The sequence below is a fragment of the Micropterus dolomieu genome, linkage group LG23, assembly GCF_021292245.1.
Source record: "Micropterus dolomieu isolate WLL.071019.BEF.003 ecotype Adirondacks linkage group LG23, ASM2129224v1, whole genome shotgun sequence".
NCBI classification, from domain to species: Eukaryota; Metazoa; Chordata; class Actinopteri; order Centrarchiformes; family Centrarchidae; genus Micropterus; species Micropterus dolomieu.
The window spans coordinates 11,718,751-11,737,717 of NC_060172.1; the positions used below are offsets into that span (position 1 = coordinate 11,718,751).

General features: G+C 39.9%; 1 protein-coding gene across 4 annotated transcripts in view; it reads left to right on the top strand.

Annotated features, from left to right (window-relative positions):
- zbtb16a (zinc finger and BTB domain containing 16a) overlaps positions 1–18,967 on the top strand; it is a 140,138-nt gene that overhangs the window by 36,486 nt on the left and 84,685 nt on the right. For all 4 annotated transcript variants that reach the window (XM_046039266.1, XM_046039263.1, XM_046039265.1 and 1 more), the window contains exon 3: positions 18,136–18,233. In XM_046039266.1, the coding sequence (XP_045895222.1) occupies positions 18,136–18,233 (98 nt within the window). The remainder of the gene's footprint in view (positions 1–18,135; positions 18,234–18,967) is intronic.

The window sequence follows — 18,967 nt, forward strand, 5'->3', positions numbered from 1 at the left end:
ACACAGCAATGCCACAATTCCAATAAACAAGCATTATTCCAAACAAAAAGCGGCGAGAGCGCGGCCTGGAACCCTCTGTTCCAGCTGTCTTGTAAACAGCGGTCGTCATGGATGGATGATTTTGTTCCATTTTTATCAGTGAGCATTTCAAATGTGGGTATTTATATTTTGCTATCTTTTCCAAGGGGAAAAAATTCCACATAAGTCTACTCAGCTGTTTTCTCCAAGATAAGTGTTTATTCTGACAGTGTACAGGGAGGAATTAGAGACTCTACCTGTTTACAGTACAACTCTGTGCTCTGGTGTGCCTCTTCTCCCAGTACTAATAGATTTCAGGCTAATAACGGGAATGATATAATATTTCTTTGTGGTTTTTTTCATGAGGACTATTCTCCTTTTTTCGATTTGTTTATCATCTGGAGCCGAAAGATGACAAAGTCTAAATAAGAGACTGAGCATAATGTATTTTGAGATGAGAAGAAAAGAAACATCTCGCTCTTGGCTGAGATCTCTCCAACCAGAATAGACATAGGGAGAACAACAGCGCAGAGTCAGTGACATGTGATGCTGGTGTCCCTGCTGCAGTTAAAAAATCCTTCTTTTTTTAACTTTGGCTTTAAGGGTTTCTCCAAAAGTTGGAGGACAGCTGGTGTCCCCTGACTTTAGTTTTGTGGCTTTGCAAGGCTGCTCTTAGTAGCTCTCTGCCAAAAAGGATGAAAGCAACTTGAATTTACAGCCTTGCAAGCAGTCGTTGAATATGTCTGAACTGTTTTGATGATAATTTCTCCCTGATCAATTCTTCTCTGAGAACGTGAGTTATAACCACTTTTAAGGGATCCTTATGAAAAATGTTTTTTTTGTTTTTATGTTAAGACTGAATATTGGAAATATATTTTTTTCTTTAATTTTCCAAGTCTGATTTCATACTTTTGCCGGCATTTATTATTTCTGAAGCATCAATAAACAGGATTTCAGAGCTGCATCGAAAAAGCAAAGATGTAAGTAGCTCTGTAGTGAAGCGATTGACAAGATTCAGGTCTAAATCAATCAGTATGATGAAAGAAGATGTGAGAATAGGCTTCAGGTTAAAAATGGCTGAAAGCCAGGCAGACTACCGTTTTCTATCCTCTCTACCTCCTCCTTTTCTTCCTCCTCTGCTGGTATCGAGGCCCGCGCTCCCTCGCACATCTGTCGGCATGTATCCGCCGCTCAATCGCTCTCGCTGGGCCACGGCGGGTTCCCTAACAGCTCAGTATGGCTCTTCCATTAATCAAAGACACTTCCAGTGTCCCATTACAGAAACACTGCTACTCGGCCTGTCTGAAGCTGACAGCTCGCCAATTCATCTTCTAGGAGGAAAAAAAAGCCATTGTGGCACGCCAGTCGCCTTTACCTGTTCAAACGAAGGGCTGTTAAGAGCGCAGGAAGACCCCTCTGAAATTGTTTTCTCTAGGTCAGGCAAACAACAAAAAGGTAAATTGCTTGTCTCAGGTAACACACAGGGGAAGTTTGGTGGTGGCAGTGGGTGCGTGGGGGAAGTGGGGTGGGGTGGAGGATTGGGTCAGTGACAAAATAAGAGGATGGAGATGTGTTTGTTAAGAAGCTGATTTCAATGTGGCTACAGGGGATGAAATGCACCGATGCTGTTTACCGAAATGGCCTAAACACTGTCCTGACACCAACAAAGACCCTCTGCAGAGGCCGCCTGCCACTAAGTACATCTCCTTATACCTCCCCAGCTGCCTAAGGACGACAGGTCAGGGTGTTTAGTTCTTTGTGGTGAACATACTGAGGGGAAATGTAGAACTGTTAACATCGTTTTTGCCCTCCAGTTTCCAACCTTACACAGATCACTTGTCATTCAAAGGTGTAGCCAATACTGCGTTTACTTGGATGTTCTGGGATAAAGGTTTTTGGTAGTGTGCTTGTGTTTATCGCTTCAGCCATGTTGGCTTTCATAGCTGAACCTAACTACTCACTTTTGTCTTATATTTTTTAAATTGTAAAAAAAAAAAAATTAATTATGTCATGTGAGCCAGAGGAGTAGCAGCCTACATTGTTCATGCAATCAGAATAAAAATGGGAAGTTTTGAAGTTGGATTCATTGATTTGTGGCCACTAGGGAGCAGATAAACTTCAAATACAAGCTTGGAGACAAACGCCTCCGACATATTATTGTCTCATAAAGTAAAGTTTCTGATAATCATTCTGCTTTTTGTTCTGGTTTGGTTTCCACCACCATCTGGCTTTTTAGCTGCTCCACTTTGTTCACCATGAAGTTAGTCGCTAACTTTATTTGTCTGCTGTTTGATGCTGCAGGTAGTTTGCAATGCTTTTGTGCTCAAACCAGCAGTGTACCAGATTGGATCGCTAAAATACTGTAATAAATCAGCTAAAAGAGGTAAAAGAATAAAACCCCTCTAACATTAAACATAGTATTTAATTGAATATGTATATAAAAACATGTATTTATGCAGGTTTAAAATGTTGCCCCTTTTTTGCAATGTTGTTACGTGAGCAAGATGAGCTTGAGGTAAATGTTTAGAGGTTTAGGGAAAAGCCTTTGCACTGTATTCTTCCCCATCTATAATTCAAACAATGTCACATATTCAAGGCTACATACCGTAGGTCATGAGTGAAAGCTTCCCCTCTTCATTTTAGGGTTTCTCAGCAGTAAAAGGTATCCTATTAATGTGGTGAATGTTTAATTTTAGAATTTGGCTACTGAACTTATTTGAGGATCAAGAGTTTTAATCACAGTTTGTAAAAAAAAAAAAAAGTTGCTGATTACAACAGTTCTCTGTCATCAGGACTTATTTCCAGGAAATAAAAAAAAAAATGATGTTGTCCTCTGAAAATCACAAGCCCAACCAAAACAGGAGGTAGGTCAAATATTAAAAGGAATAATCCTCTGTGAACTGCTAGCATATAAATTCTAAGTGACAGGGGGACTTTTGCACTAAAAGTTAAGACTAAGTAGACATGACAAAGTTTCAGTCGTGAAATTGTTTCCACTTAAATCCCTGTTATTATTTTAAAGTAGTTTGCTGGCACCCAGACTGTAAATAGTTTACCCTGTGCAGTTTAGAGGGAAAAGGCAAAGTCAACTATGCAAAACCCAGCTGCAGCTCAGGGTATGTGGCTCAGAACTGGCAGCTGGTAAATCCAACATTTTTAACTTCTTGGAAGAAGAGGCGGCTCATTACCAAACCAAGGTACGATTGGGGGGGAGGGGTTGAGGGGTGGCAATTCCTGACAGCTCAGTGTGATGACGTTCTTATTAAGATCAAACATTTCTTTTTAATGAACACATGGACAGTGAAAGTGAGTGAGGCCGAATGAGAAAGGACAGCTTGTTCCCTCCCTTCTCCGCTCCCCCCAACCCTCCACACCACCCCGGTCGATTTGATTGGCATAATGAGGTGAGGGCTAGTTGGCACAAAGCTGCTCCAGGGGGGCAAATGGAGACATTATTATTTTGTGTGTGTGTGTTTGTGTGTGTGTGTGTGTGTGTGTGTGTGTGTGTAAGAGGATGTCTTGGCGATTCTCGTCCAGGCCCCACTGGGCTATTAATTACCCTCTCTGTAACATGGCATCTGCTGAGACGGGGTGATAGAGCGAGCACTGCCAATATGGGCATAGCTGCTCTCTCTCTGTCTCTTGTCTCCGTAGACCCCAGCTGCAGTTTCGCTCCGTGCTTATTGGATTCTATCTACATGTATGATTGATTCAGCACCTGAACTGTGCTTTTCATGACAAGCAGGCCAAACACACACACACACACACACTGACACAAACACACACAAAAACACACTGACACAAACACACACTCAGAACAGAGAAAAGCACCCCAGCTGGCAAATATTTAACCAACCATGAGACACGCTAAGATGCCCACTCTGTTTAAGTAGGCTGGGACATTTTCCGAGCAGCTGTTTGATTTGCTGTTCTGGAACAGAAAAGGATAGTTTTCTTACCAAAAGAAGTGATTAGAGTGTATTTGTGTGTGTCTGGGTTTGTCTTGTACATCTTTAATCCACAGTTCTGATTTGATGGGAGTGCAGAGAACAAATTCATCCATATTTTTCTTTAAAGATATGTTTCGTGTTTCACTACTAACTCCTGGTCGGCTCTTGCAGACTTGCAGGTCCAAGTTCACCTTTGTTCCCCTTTGACTAAGCTTTACTTAAACTGTACTAAAAGATTGTAGGCCACCAACTTTTCCAAAGGTTGGCCGTTAAGTATTACAAATTTGCTATTAAATTGTGACAAACATTTACATAAATGACTTGCTTTTAAAGCAATATGACAGACAACCTACACCATAGATAAGCACCTTGTGAATCTGTAGTATATTTGTATATTCTTTAAGTTTGAAGAGAAATGGTGTAAGGACTGTTATATTGGTGTTTTCTCAATTGTAAATGTCCTGTAATCACTTTTGCTGTAGCTACCTTCAAGAACACAGAGGTCATGTTCTCAGTATTGTTTTTTTTTTTGTTTTTTTCAGGAATTTGGGGAATTTTAGTGAGATGAAGAGCAGTTTAGGCCATTGTGGGCACTGTTGCAAATCAATAAACAGGACTAATTTATGACAATATTGGATTTGGATTGTACAGTGACACATTTTTACCCTTATCATAGTTAGGGATACATACAAACACACACACATATACTGGTTGAGCAATGGAGAACATTTAAAGCTCCTGTTTGTTATTTGGCTCACCATTTCTCCTCTCCGTCTGCCCCCCACCCCCACATATAAACACACACACACACAAGCGTCTGGTGAGTCACAGCATTAGCAGTCATATCGATTTCTTCCTTTATGCTTTCTCTAACCAGAGGTAAAGAAAAGGTACACCCACCCCCCTCTAACCACCAGTCCAAATCACCACACCTAAGTCATTGCAGCAATCGAGAGAATAATAAATTGCCAAAATGATTACATTATCAGTGTCATTACTGTCATTGCACAAGTAATGTAAAACATTGCATTATGTAATAACTATAATGCATTCATTCAATCTTATTCATCCTACTCCTACTGTCTATTCAGTGTCCTTTATAAAGAAACAATTCCTGCTTAATGTAATAGATACAATGATTTTGTTTAACTGAAAGGTCTTCCTACAGCTTCAACCCACTCAAAGGTGCATTGGTGTCACATTTGGACAAGTTAGTACATTATCTGTCAGATACTACATTATCAGTTGACTGTAGTGGTGTGTGATGTTTTCCTAGCCGGGGTCGGGGAAAGTCTGCTCTCGAGTGAAGGGAGCGACCCCAGCCTGACACCCAGACGCTACTATTTCAGTGTTCTAGCCCTCTGGCCAAAAAGCTGTCAGCACATATTTTATCCTTTCACTCACAGTATATTTTCTCTCTCTCCCTCGTTTCTTGTTGGAGCTCTTGTCTCATGGTCTTCTCTCCCTCTATGTACATAACAGTGACATTGACCCAGTACAAGATGCTGATAGGTGCTTACAAAGTCTTAAAATCATTTAAGTTCAGGGTTTTAAAACTAATTAAATCACATTATAATAGTTGCCAATGTCTTTTTTCACCCACGTTTCTGTGCAGAATTCTTTGTACTTACGGAGGAAAATGTATCCTTTTCACTGAACCCAGTATTTGTAGTTTAACACAAAGTCTGGTTATCTCAGCTTTGTTTACAAAGTGGTCTTAAATTTAGTATCCGGCAGATTTAAAACCTCTTTCTTCACATAAAAATCACATACTTTACCTGATGCATAAGTAACACTTTATTTTCTACTTTCTACATTACACCAACATTATTAACTGGACTGCCACTGGGTAGAATGGACTGGTCCAGCACAACACAGCACTGGTGGAATACAAAAAGGGGGGGAAAACATCACAGATAGCTCTGTTATTAGCTATATTTCACACACACGCGCGCGCACACAAACCCAAACTCTCACATGACCCTCCACTGTGCGGGCAAAGGCACTGATTCAAGCTGACAGAAATTCTTGGCACAGACCGCCCACTCCATTCACTGGCTGCTGTTCAGCTGTCATACTCACTCGCTGAAGTTTTCTCCCTTTAATAGGGTGCTGTGAAGAGATGAAGGCACTAATATAAGCTGTGACAGTCATAGGCAATATGTTTATCCATAGTTAACTACACCTTTTAGGTCACATATGATACGACTGAAAGATGCTGCCTTGTGACTGCAGCAAAGAAGAGACATCAGGTATAAATAAGAACAGAGCAATCTGTGGTTACATAATATACACCAATGATTCCCAAAGTCAGGTTTAGAACCTCCAGGGAAGATCAGGGGGCTGCCAGAAATAGGAGCAATTGTCATGCTTCATTATCTTTTCGCTTCCTTTGAGTTAGCTTAGTTTGTACTAAGTCATATTTAATACAAATCTTTTCCATAAGGGTAACACTTTATTTTATTATATGAAAGGAAGGTTTGTGAGAAAATGTGGATTCCAGAATTAGTACTGGATGCACAATTGACTATATAGGAATGGGACTACAAATTGTCATTACTCAAACTCTATTCATTTTTAAAAGTGGTTAATAATTAAGAATACAAAATGTATAAGACCAACGGGTCAAATTCCCTCAAAAAGTTCATATGTATGCTTTTAATATGAACGGCTCTGCAATAATATATACGTACAGTGCAATGTGAGTAAATATACACTTTGCCTATACAAAGTCTATAGCTGTAAAGACCATATATACATGTATGTGTAAATCTAGGTGGAAGTTCTCTATGGCCTGTAAAAAGAAAAGAAAAAACTCTCCATCATTATACTACCATACCATGATATGGTACTATGATGTGTACAGGAAAATACAAGAGTATTACACTCCTGCACACACACTCTCTTTGAGATGAGAGCGACTTGTTTACTGCAGCCCCGCAGAGCTCCGGCTGGGGCTGTTTAGGATGCCCATGGGTGCTGTGCAACTCTTGGAAGGCGGACGTGCGGTGAATGACAGTGCAGATGGCCTAGCGCCACTGCTGCCACCTGAACCTCACCGCGCGCACGCACGCACGCACGCACGCACGCACGCACGCACGCACGCACACACACACACACACACGCGCGCGCGCATACGCATGCACACACATAGTTCCCGAGGTCAGATACATCAAAACAAACCTGCCTGCGGCCATCTCAAGTGTCAAAATAAGTCCCTGCAGTTTTACCTTTTTTCTTTTTAAATACTTATTTCCCTCAGCATAGATACAATCATTCCTGCTAATAATCTCATATATGTTATTTTCCATGGATAGACAGAAGCCAAACACACACATACACACACACACACACAGTCTCTGTCTGAAACACACACAAACACACTGGCCTGCCACTATCTTTTTCCCAGAATGTGATCTGTCTGGCGTTATGAGGCGTACAGTAAATCAATCCCAGAGGCATTGCATAATAGTTTGAGAGCTGTGTCCAAATACCAAAATAATCACCTTGTCAACTGGTCTGGTCTGGCTTGCGCTGGCTACAAATAATAAAATCACAAGGTCCCTCTGCCATTTTCAGACAAACAAGAGTGTTTACACTGAGCACCATTATGAAGTTGGGACGCTGGTGTCGACAAAACATTGACAGTGAGCCAGTATTTCCTGAGATAAGAAACATCTGGTCGACATTAGTACTCATAATTACGGAGCAATCACATGTCATGTGCCTGCAGTTCTGCATATGTATAACCTACTTATTTAGATTATTAATCATGTTTTTACTCTATACTTCATTTTTATAATGCACAACACTCTGTGTCTCAGTCTCTGTCAATCTGACATACGCCTGTGCAACTCTATACAGAAAAAAATAAAAGAAACTATGTGAGGCTAGGCTCAGTAAAGTTAGGGTGTATATTCATAGGGTCTAGGTCTGTTGAAAAGGCCAAGCCTACATAAACCTTTACACTGACCTGTCATACTGATCTGCAGAGACAAATCAAACCAGCTGCAGAACTGACCCGGATGAAGGACTGAAGAACAGATTTAAGTCAAGTCACCTTGCTTTGTCTGTGTGTCAGTAAGGTGCAATAAGTTCTTGTTTGCCTTAATGTAACATGTACAGTTTAGAAAGAATACGTAAAGGTATTTGAATCTCTGTCTAAGTTTTTACAATTATGAATAAAGAAATTGATTACTTAATTAAAATATTAAAATAGGTTGCTTCCTGAGCCCACCCTGTGGAAATTCTTTCCTCAAAGTAAATGTTTGGCTTTTGGCAGTGTTCACATTGAGCCTTTTGGATTCTCCCTTTGCTATAAACTGCCACAGCAAAGACAAAACTTCTCACCAAGGTCAAAGTTTGATCCAGTGTCATCTAATCTAATCTGAACTCTTTCTCCACTCACATTCTCCCCGCTACTATCTGCATTTAACTACTTTTTTGTGAGTGCTGTGCCATCACACAGGTTGTTGTTGTCGTTGTTCTTGTTGCGAAATGCAGCTTTTATTGATGTAACAGGTGCTTAGCTCGACTGTGGCAGTCAAAATAACACATCTCCTCCTCTGTTTGGCTTTCAGAATGGAAGCTAAACTTAGACATCTTTGAGGTTTTTCTGTCACTTGATGGAAGGTGATGCCAATGCATAATGCATGAGGAGAGAGGGAAGACTTCGTCTGGCTGCTTTTTATAGACCACCAAAGCTCTGCTACTGCACACACACACAGGAGCCAAACGTCTCACTCGATGCGATGTAACCTCTCACAGATCAAGAAAGCAGGAGCAGAGGAAAAACAGGAATCTAGCAAACTGGCAACATTGTCGAGAGTAAAAAAAAGAAAGAAACAACAAGACGAAACAGAAATGTTGACGTGCTATTTTCAGATGGCTTCTGGTGTCTTTTGATGCACAAACCAAAAGAGAGGCAGGGGGAAGAGGGAACAGCGGGGCTGGTGTTTGTCTCAGAGATGGGCTTTAACAGAAATACTTTATATATGTGATCTTACACGCTCTCCCTCGTCTTTGCTCCCACCGTTCCAACACTTCAGTGGAAGTGTCTTTAGGTCTAGTTAAAATGAGAAAAAAAGAGTTATCACACAAGAGGGGAACTGGGGATGTCAAATTATTTGCAGGCAAAGCCGAGCTTCTACTTTTGATTGCAGACTTTGCAAACACCATTTGCTGCCCTCAAAAGTGTGGAGCTATTTTCTCCTTATCCCTCTAATCCTTATTTAACCAGGCTGGTTGACTAAGAGCACACTGTCATTTATAGGAATAACCTGGGAGAGAAACTGCAAGGAGCTGTGCATATACACACTCACACCTCTGTGCTGCCCTGTACCACCACATAGTGACACACCAGAGTCGCTCTGGTAACTAACCCTTCATCTGCTGCATTGTTTTTCAGATGTGTTTTGGTTCAGGGTTATCAATTAAAGAAAAAAAAAATTACAGTGCTTTTAAAGGTTGTGTACTTCGATGTTATTCATTTCTCGATAAGGGAACAGGTCTAAGTTTATTGTGTTTTATCCAGCACATATTACAAGTTACGTGGCTGATAACTAGTTTAATACTTGTGGATTCTTCCAGCAGCAGCACCACCCTGCTGTTGTGAACTGTTTCTGTGTTCTTTTTTCCAGTTTGTTCAGTCTTGTGATTTGGTTCAGTTTACTCACCCACAGGAGCTGCTCTCTTTGAATGATTAGGCCACTGAGAAGTTTGAATACAACACCCTTAATATTCGGGATTTCTGTGTCTTACCAAGAGGGTCTTTGATAAAAATTTCTCCAGTAAAATTTTCTCCTGCCAGTCTGGGGATTTGAACTGAAAACTCTGGGTTATATTTTCTCTTCATTGTCAATTTTATTGAATAACATGACTTTGTCAAATGGGGAAAGCACTTCACACTGAGTGGAACTGTAGCAGAGAGGTTGAAATGGCTTCCTGAGTAACACTGAGGGTATTAGAGAGTGAATCCTACCTTCTAAGCTTTGGGGGAATCCGGGTATCTAACTGGGATTAGCTTGAAATAGTGTCTTACTACCCAGGAAGCACAATTAGAAGTTCCTTGGATTATTCCCCTTCTATTACCTGAGAACCTAGGCTCTTCTAACCATATGCACTTAGGTAGCAATCAAGCTTGGGTGGGGATAATTAGTGCAAATGTAAATTGATTTTTTTTTAAATACACAAAAACTGTACTTCTAACATAATTGCATTCATAGTAAAATTTCAGTAAACTTTCCATAAACAAAGCTGAGAAGAGACGCAGCCTCTGCACTGCATTCTGAGCCCGATCTCACAGGAAACCGGTCCAACAGCAATGTAGTTTTGGGCATAGAGGTTCATTCTTGACCTTAAGAGCACAGGTCAGTGACAACATATTCTAAACTCAAGGTTCTCTTACTCGCTATCAGTATCAGAAAGAAAATAAAATGAATGAGCCAGTTAAGCTTCTCATGTCAGATTAGTCTATAAAAATGTTTCTTCCCTTTTGTGGAGCAGGCAAAAAAGGTAAAAATCTGCATGAGTGAAATTATGAATATCGATCAAGATGGTGAATGTATCTGAATAAAGCCATAAGTAACATTTACATAAGGTCTCAATGACAAAAACCCATAATGGTTGAATGAAAGCAGCAATTATTTGTCTTCCTGTCTCAGTTTTAAAGGGAATTTTATTACTACATGCTCATATAATACAAAAAATGACCTAGTATATGGTTTTATAACTGCATTGTTCCAGCTTGACAGTAACTCACTCTAGTCAGAATGCATATTGGCTCTATTCATCCATCTCTATCCCAGATCTCAATCATCCTCTAGTTCTTTAAAACAAATAGCAGGGAGCAGGAACACGTTTTGGCGACTGGAAGCAAACGGATGTATTGGAAAAATGGTCTTTAGAGACACACATGTAGCACCTTTAAGCTACATGTAAAGCCATTAGGAGTTTGTGCAATACATTAATTAGTACTGTCGGTTAAGACACCTCTTGTGGGCTAACTCAGACATGACTGATTGGATTTTAATGAAACCTGTAAATATCATTAATCTAACTTTTTGTACGAGCTGTCAAAAGTGCACTTATTCTCAAAATTGCACTGATCAGATATTGACGAAAGTTGAGAGAAATGATAAACCTCACTACCACCAAAGGTTGGCATCACAATTACAGGTTACATATATGTTCCTGATTGGCAGAGACAGGGACTATGTCACTCAAGCAAGGAAACATATTTACTGTAGTTAATTTTTTCATTGTTTTTACCCTGACAATGTGATATCACATTTTTTTCTCTCGAGACGCCTCCAGGGCAAAATTGGGGGTGGTAGTGTCTGTGATATTATAAATAACAGGATGAAAGGCAGTTGCTCTCCCCCTCCCCATCCTTCTGTCTCTCCTCTTTTCCTCCTGCCCTGCTACTCATCTATGCTCAACACGAGTGCCTCAGCGTTTGCGTGTGTGGCTTGAATTTATATGAACGTCTCCCCGGCGGGGGACAACGGGGGCCAAGTCATTGATATGTGCAGGAGGACTCAGGATAAACAGCCCACGCCGACCGGTGTTACGCCAGCCTGCCTGATACATTTTGATTGAGCAAAGACAGAGGGGTGGGATGAGGGTGGGAGGGCAATGGAATTGGGGAGGCTTAAAAGCAGGGATAAAATGACAGAAAGAGAGCTTTTTTTCTCCTGCTTCTTCAGACTGTCACAAAATGGCCCTATGTAAATGTTAAAATCCACACATGGTTCCTCACTGGATAAGATATGTGTGTGTCACTGAGCTTTGGAGGACTTCAAAAATACATGAGGTGCTATATTTTTTCCAATCTTTATTTTTAACCTCTGAACATGGGCTGCTATTTAGTTACATCTGGATATGATTGTCCTTTTATTTTCCTCCTGATGATCCTTTGTTTCACGGAACACCGCCACCGCTATTTCCCTCTCACCCTCTTACTTTTCCCACCATGGTTGTCTGTGTGACATGGTCAGCCCCCTAATGGACTGGAAATTCATGTTGAAAAAAGTCCCTTGTTCCTCCTCACTGTCTCTCCCTGTCAGAAAACCAAAATAAGAGGTGGCGGCAGCACACTGCGCCACTTATGGCCACATTAGGATCAGCCACCAAAGTGTCACTGAATCGCCTCGTGCATCATTTTGCCTTTGTTCACCATGACAGGCAGTTGTGTGTGCGGCAATGGTCCTTTTACACCCTGTGCTTTTATCCCCAAATGGATGTAACACTGGTTGGGCTCTTACTTCTAGAGTGCATTATCCCACTTATACCATGGATAATTTTTAAAACTCAAGTCTTTTTATTGACCTGTGTTTGTAGCACAATGCTTATTGACCTGTTTGCTATTAACGTCACGTTACATTCTCTGTTACTGGCCTGCAATTATGCTGGGTGATTGGTGTCAGTCGCCGTCGCTGTACATGGTAGCTTCAATTAGTAAACATACATTATTAATCCTAGATAATATATGAATACTATAGGGTGATAGTACAATGTGTTCACATCCCATCTACAGTATTAATGTTGTGTTTTGCACCTGGTGCTCATCATGTTCACAGCTGCGTTAACATAGCCTAGTTAGCTGAGCATTTTGGCAAATCAAAATTACACACACACACAATGCTACCTGAGGTACCTGAAGTAAGTCTAACGAACCTAAACTGATGAATAACAGAGTAAAATGATACAACTTTACCTTCTTCTGGTAATGTAAAATTCATCTACAATGTTTCACAGCTAGAAAGGTTTCTTCCACACTTAGGGCTTAGTTCAAAGATGACATAACAGGGACAAAGACATGATTTTGTATATTAAACAATAGCGTTTCAGCACTTTGTTGCGTGGTCTAACCCCTATGGAAAATGTGAATGGAAATATTAAGAAATCTCAAAAGTCTGTGCCAACAGGTTTGCTACCTACATATTAAGTGAAATGCTAAATAAAATGTTAATACATTTTAATTAATAAACAAGATTGGACCAAACCATATGTAAAGGAAGTCACATGTGTTACAGTGTGTGGTCAGTTCCCTTGGTGACTCATTTTTTGTTATGAAGAAATCATGTAAAAAGGTCAAACTTCACAATGGTTAATCCTTTTGAACAAATTATGGCATAAAGTAACAAGCCTATATTTTTTTTCTATGTTTCAGTATTTTTTTTCTACATGTTTCAACAGGTTTCTTTTTGTGTTTATTTTTCCCATAGATGACGCATTAAATAGTAGTAATGCTAGTCTGTATGAAAATTGCTAGTTGCTAACTTTATCTTTAGTTTGGCGCCAGACAGGCAGTGTAAAACGGGCATATCGAAACTTTTTCAATCATTCAACAGCTGTCTGCTTCCCGTTGTGATTGATGAGAGCAGTGTTTGCAGGCAGGAAAACCAAAATATTGATGATGATAAAGAGTCAGATGATAATACTGTTTGTGACCCCTTTTCTGTTATATTCATAATAATTATTGTTAATGTGAAAATATTAATTAGTGCAGCTTTAAGAATACACAGAATGTATTTTAGAGAGAAACAAAAACAGTATTTTTGACTTTGTTGTTTGTCTAAACAGGTTTGCAAGTAAATTTCCTTGACAACTTTTTTCATTGTCACCAAATGTCTCAGATGCCAGCATGAGATGCTCACCACTACTTAAGTCCAAGCTCCATTCAGTGCCCATCCTTTCCCCAATTATCAGTTCTTTTTCCTCTGACGAACAGAATTAATGAACAAACAGTCACTCGCACCACACAGCCTTTCTTCAATTTACCACCTCTTATCAATTGCCTTCCTTTATCTTTTAGTGTTTTTCTTCTCTCCATCTTAACCCCCCATTCCTCTCCCTCCAAAGCTTTTATTTACGAACATCATTTCAGGTTGTTTTATAGCTCCCTTCAGGAATGGAGGTTTGAGGAAAAAATGGAAAAATAAAAGATGAAAGGATAGATGAGGATAGAGAACAACGCTCAAGGCTGCTGAGGGAGAAATAGATTTTAGGCAAACAATGAGAAATAAGTGCAAATCGTCAAGTATGGCTGTGCTTGGCTTTTCTCTTTTGTCAAATAGTTTGGTGATAAAAATGGCGATGTGAGCTGAAGAGGGTATGTATGAGTATTCAAGCAGAGTCATTTGATTTAATGAGGTTTGGCAGTAGTTCCAAAGCTCAATCATGTGAAATTTGGATGATTCAAAGCCATGAAAGGACCATGGAGGTGTTTGAGGTTTTTTTTGTAGCATGTAGTAACAGTAGATCACCTTATTTTGGTTTTTTTTAACAGTGTCATATTGCAAGTAGAGGGGCAAGTGAGGAGGTTAGGTCTTTATTTCACCAAATGCAGTGCTAGTTTTTAATATATGGCCAGCCAAGTCCAGTGGCAAAATGGGAAGAAAAAAAATCTTACGAATTACATGCAGCAAGCTGTTATGGCTCAATAACCCAGGCCTGTAATCGGCTCACATTTCAAACACACACATTGGCATACAGACAGTCCTTGGTTGGGCTGGTTTTTACGAGGAAGTACACCACACGAGGTGATCAGCATATGTTTTGTTGACATAAATTTTAAATTTATTGCCGTTGTCAAAAGTGACTGTTGGACAAAGTTGATTATTAACTGAGTAAATGGCCTGAGAGAGTTTTATGTGAACTTCCTTAATGGCTACAGTCAGTCTGCTTCAAATCACCGTCCCTCCCTCCGTGGGCTCCCACCAACCACACACACACACACACACACACACACACACACACACACACACACACACACACACACACACACACACACACACACACACACACACACACACACTTCTCATCATCTCATCTATTTCAGAAGCACAACACGAAAACAGACAGTTACGATGGGATTTTAGAGTGTGTGTGCTGTGTGTGTGTGTGTGTGAAGAGAGATCTATCCGAGCTAAATCACTGAGCCAAGACAATATATTTTAGTATCCTTTTACATATCATTAAACCTTGTTGGAGCTGAATTAAAGTGTATTATTAGCTCTGCTTAGGCACACAAAGCATTTCAAAGTGTATAAATTATACCTATAAATGCTGACTGTTGTCTAATGGTGCATATTTTTTTACTATAATTCGAAGGTGTGCGTGTGCATGCGTACCTTTTGTCTGTCTACAATTGTGTGACACAAGTGCGTTACCTAAGTGGTGGAGTCACTTACTTTTTGTCTTCAGACCAGCGAATCACATTGTAAAACAATGATCTTTGGGCTGAGAATCAGCTCTGTTAGCAGCACTCAGGCTAACTTTTAGCCATTGTCACTTAACCTGTTTTTGGTGCGCTCATCAGTTTGGCTTGAATCTGGAAATCAAGCATGTCGGAAATAAGCCAGTGCTGGGCCAGCCAGGGTTTTGCCCCTCTTCATACAGCTTTGTGTCACTGCAATACAATTTGTACATTAACTAATGGATCCATTACTTTTCATAAAAAAAATTTCACTTGGAACTCGCACTTACATTGGAAAAGAAGCTCCAGACTGTATTGACTAAATATTGTTACATGCCAAAAGAACGGTAGTTGGTTTCTAAAACTCCTAAACCTTCCCTCTAACAGACTGAATTACTGGGACATGTAAGTCTACCATTCTGTTGAACATCAAGTAATGTGCTGTTTCAGTGGGTAGTGTTAGCTATTGCAGTTAAATTTAACACACTCTCAGCTAGGGACATACACACATAGCACTTTGCTCATCAACACTACGTTTACGGTGAAAATACATGGCATTGCTTCCACATGTAGTGGCCTTAATAAGTCCACCCATACCTTATCAGTTCTCTGTCTGGGGTGCACAATGGTCAGATTGAGAAGGGACACAAAAGGCCTTTGAAAGGCTTTGTGCTCTGTGTATGTTGTGTTGTGGTTTACCACTTGCGTGCATTTTCCCCTTATCGGAGTGACAGCGTGTGAGTACCTCACCTATGATCCTTAAAGGAAACAAACCTGTTCCATTCTTTTGTTCATTTTGCTGTCTCTTGGTGAATTTGTGTCATTCGTGTGGATAACAAAATTACATTAAGATGAGTTTTATCTCCCTGAAACATCAGGGGAAAATGTCAGTCTTTGGTTCCTCAGAGGTAAAGTGTGAGGGCATTACTCTAGGGCATTACCCTAGTGCACTAATCTTGGTGAAGAATGCCGACACAGTGGCGGAGATGGCAATTGCTGTTGATTTGTCCAGTGCTATGTATAACAGCAGCCTGATCACACTTTATTGCTATATTGCTATGCCTGTATGCCGGCTTTTGATCCAATGCCACTAGTTAAGATTTCTCTGCTAGTTATCGAAGGACATTCTGTAAAAAAGTAGGATGTGTAAATTTTTCATTAAAATACATTATATCATGGTAATGTATCCTTGACTTAATGTACTGCCACAGATTGATATCTAACAGTGTAACATTATTGTTTTCTTTCTCAACTGTGTCATTCATCTCTTTGTCACTTTCTCTCCCTTTGTGGCTTTTCAAGTGTCTTTCTCTTTTAGGGGAATTTGGCATTTATAGGGCCTTTTAATTACTCACTTCTTGCCAAAGGGCTGTCATTCTGCCTTTAGTTTCCAGGGTCTCTCACAAATTCTAACCACTACAATGGTCATGACTTCTTCAGCCTGCCTGCATTTTTTTTTTTTTTTACATCTCAGTTTTTGACCCTTTCTGTCAGGTTTCAATGATGTTTTGCAACAATTAATTGTCACTGAAGTCAGACTAGACTTCATTGCTTAGCAATTCCTGCAAGCACTGCCATAAGACACGTTAAAATCTCTTGATCTCATTGCCGCTCACTTGGAGAGACCGAGACTTCCCCTCTTAAGGCACAAAAGAGAGCTGTAAATCAATTTGCATTCGACATCTGACATCAATCAGTCATGTTTTGGGAGAGTGGCACCACCTCCTCCTCTGCAGCTTTGTTGAGAGACGCTAAGATGGATGGCTGTCATCTCGCCCAAGTTGAGCAGATCTCTTATCAAGGGCATTGTTTCCCCAAGAATACCTTGTTTGTCTGCCAGAAGCATACACTCACCTGAGTATAAAATCATGCACTTGTCCTGTGCAAATTTGGGGTATATTTTTTCAGCTTTGCATGAAAGTCTTCAACATTATTTAAATTTAGAAACATGTTAATCAAACCAAAGCCTTATCATTACCTTAAAGAGTTATCAGTGGTGTCTTTCACCACTTATCGCCACCTTGATTTAACCAGATGGTAGGATTATAATCAGAAAGATGACACTTGTTTTTGGAGTCTCACTGTGTGAAAGAGCAACAGTTTTGGAAGATTGAATGTGCCAAATCTGAAACAGCACCAACTTGACAAACAATCATTACAATCGTGGGTGTGTGTGCCTTGGTGTGCTTAACTCAAGGCAAGGTATTTGAAGTGCTCGGGAGGTTTAAGGCACTGTGGCAGTTGTTTGGCAATTCGTGTCACCTTAATTGCTTTAGAGCGCTTTCAGATATCTCTCAAGAATAATATGCTTTGTACTGAGCCGTGGGGTCTTTGAGAATTTCGTAACAGAGAGAGTCGTGAGGCTAGACTTTCTGTTGTCAGATGTTATTTAGTTACCTAACCTTCAAGGCCTTTACCACATAATCAAATATTGAACCTTAGCCTTGTCTGACCTTGTACACTTAAACTATGTTACAGCCTACTGAATGTCTATTTGGTAAAAGACAATTCATTGCACATCAGATTTTGCTTCAAGCTACACATCAGCTTATAGTTTAGAGAGCAGTAACCAAAAAGTGGTTCATAACACTAAGTAGCTGTCTTATGTGTTGTCCTGAATAAATCATTTTATTTAATTTTATATTTTTTTATCCATCTGCAGCACTTGAGGTGTAGGGAGTTGATAATGCCTCTCCTTGAATAGCGTGATTTACAATGCCAAGTCATGGTCTGGGCAGAAGAATATCTGAGGTATTTTGATGGCTTGTTACACTGATGGTCATTGTTATGTACTGATATTATGGCTGATGGAGTGGAATATTCTCTCTCAAATTGCAACCTTTGTTGTGCTGAAAGTAATTAGATACAAGCTGTACAAAAAAAGCCACTTTGTTATAGACACAAATGTCTACTTGCATGCACAGTAAGTCCAGAAAGTAAAGTGTTTGTTTTGCTCTTTGTTAACAGGAAGATGCACAGTGGAATGAAGACCTATGGCTGTGAACTGTGTGGGAAGAGCTTCCTGGACAGCCTTCGTCTACGGATGCATTTGCTGTCTCATTCAGGTAAAGACATCAAACTAAGCCAACCACGCAACCCCATGTTATGATCACTGTCACACTAGCAGTACATCCTGTTTTCACTGTTGATTGTAAGGAATGAGTGATGGGAGTTTTTGAACAATAGAGCATTCATTACTGGCATTATAGCATTATATGTAAAGATTCACTTCTGTTGAGAAGTAAAGGTATGAAACAAATGGTATGCGCTTATACCTTAAAAATATATATATAAATAAATAAATATATATATTTATATATTTATTAATTATTAGTAGTATTATTTTTTTCTTAGAATACTTTCCAAAACATGCTGCTTTTCTATTCATTCTCATTAATTTTACTGTGTAAAACTTCAAATCGGTCTGCATTTACAGCTACATTGCCTTCCAATGCAGTTGGAAGTTTGTCAAAAATAAAACCAGACTTGATATTCACTGTGATAGAATATATAAGTCAAGCAGGGCCGTAGCTGGAATTTCAGAGGTCAGGAGTCCAAATTTCCCTGTGCATTCCCCAGTGCAACTTCACCCAAAAGAAGTATTTGACTAGCCACCAAAGGCGTGTTGTTGTAGCGTTTTTTTCATGTCTTTTATTAATTTAACTGTTCACTTACACTTTCTGTAAATTGTATATCCCCACATTTTATCTCCCCTCTGAGGACAAGACTGCACTGTCCTCAGTGGTAGCTACAGTGTTGAACAAGTTATACGTCCCTGAAAGTTAAGAGTAAAGTTAAG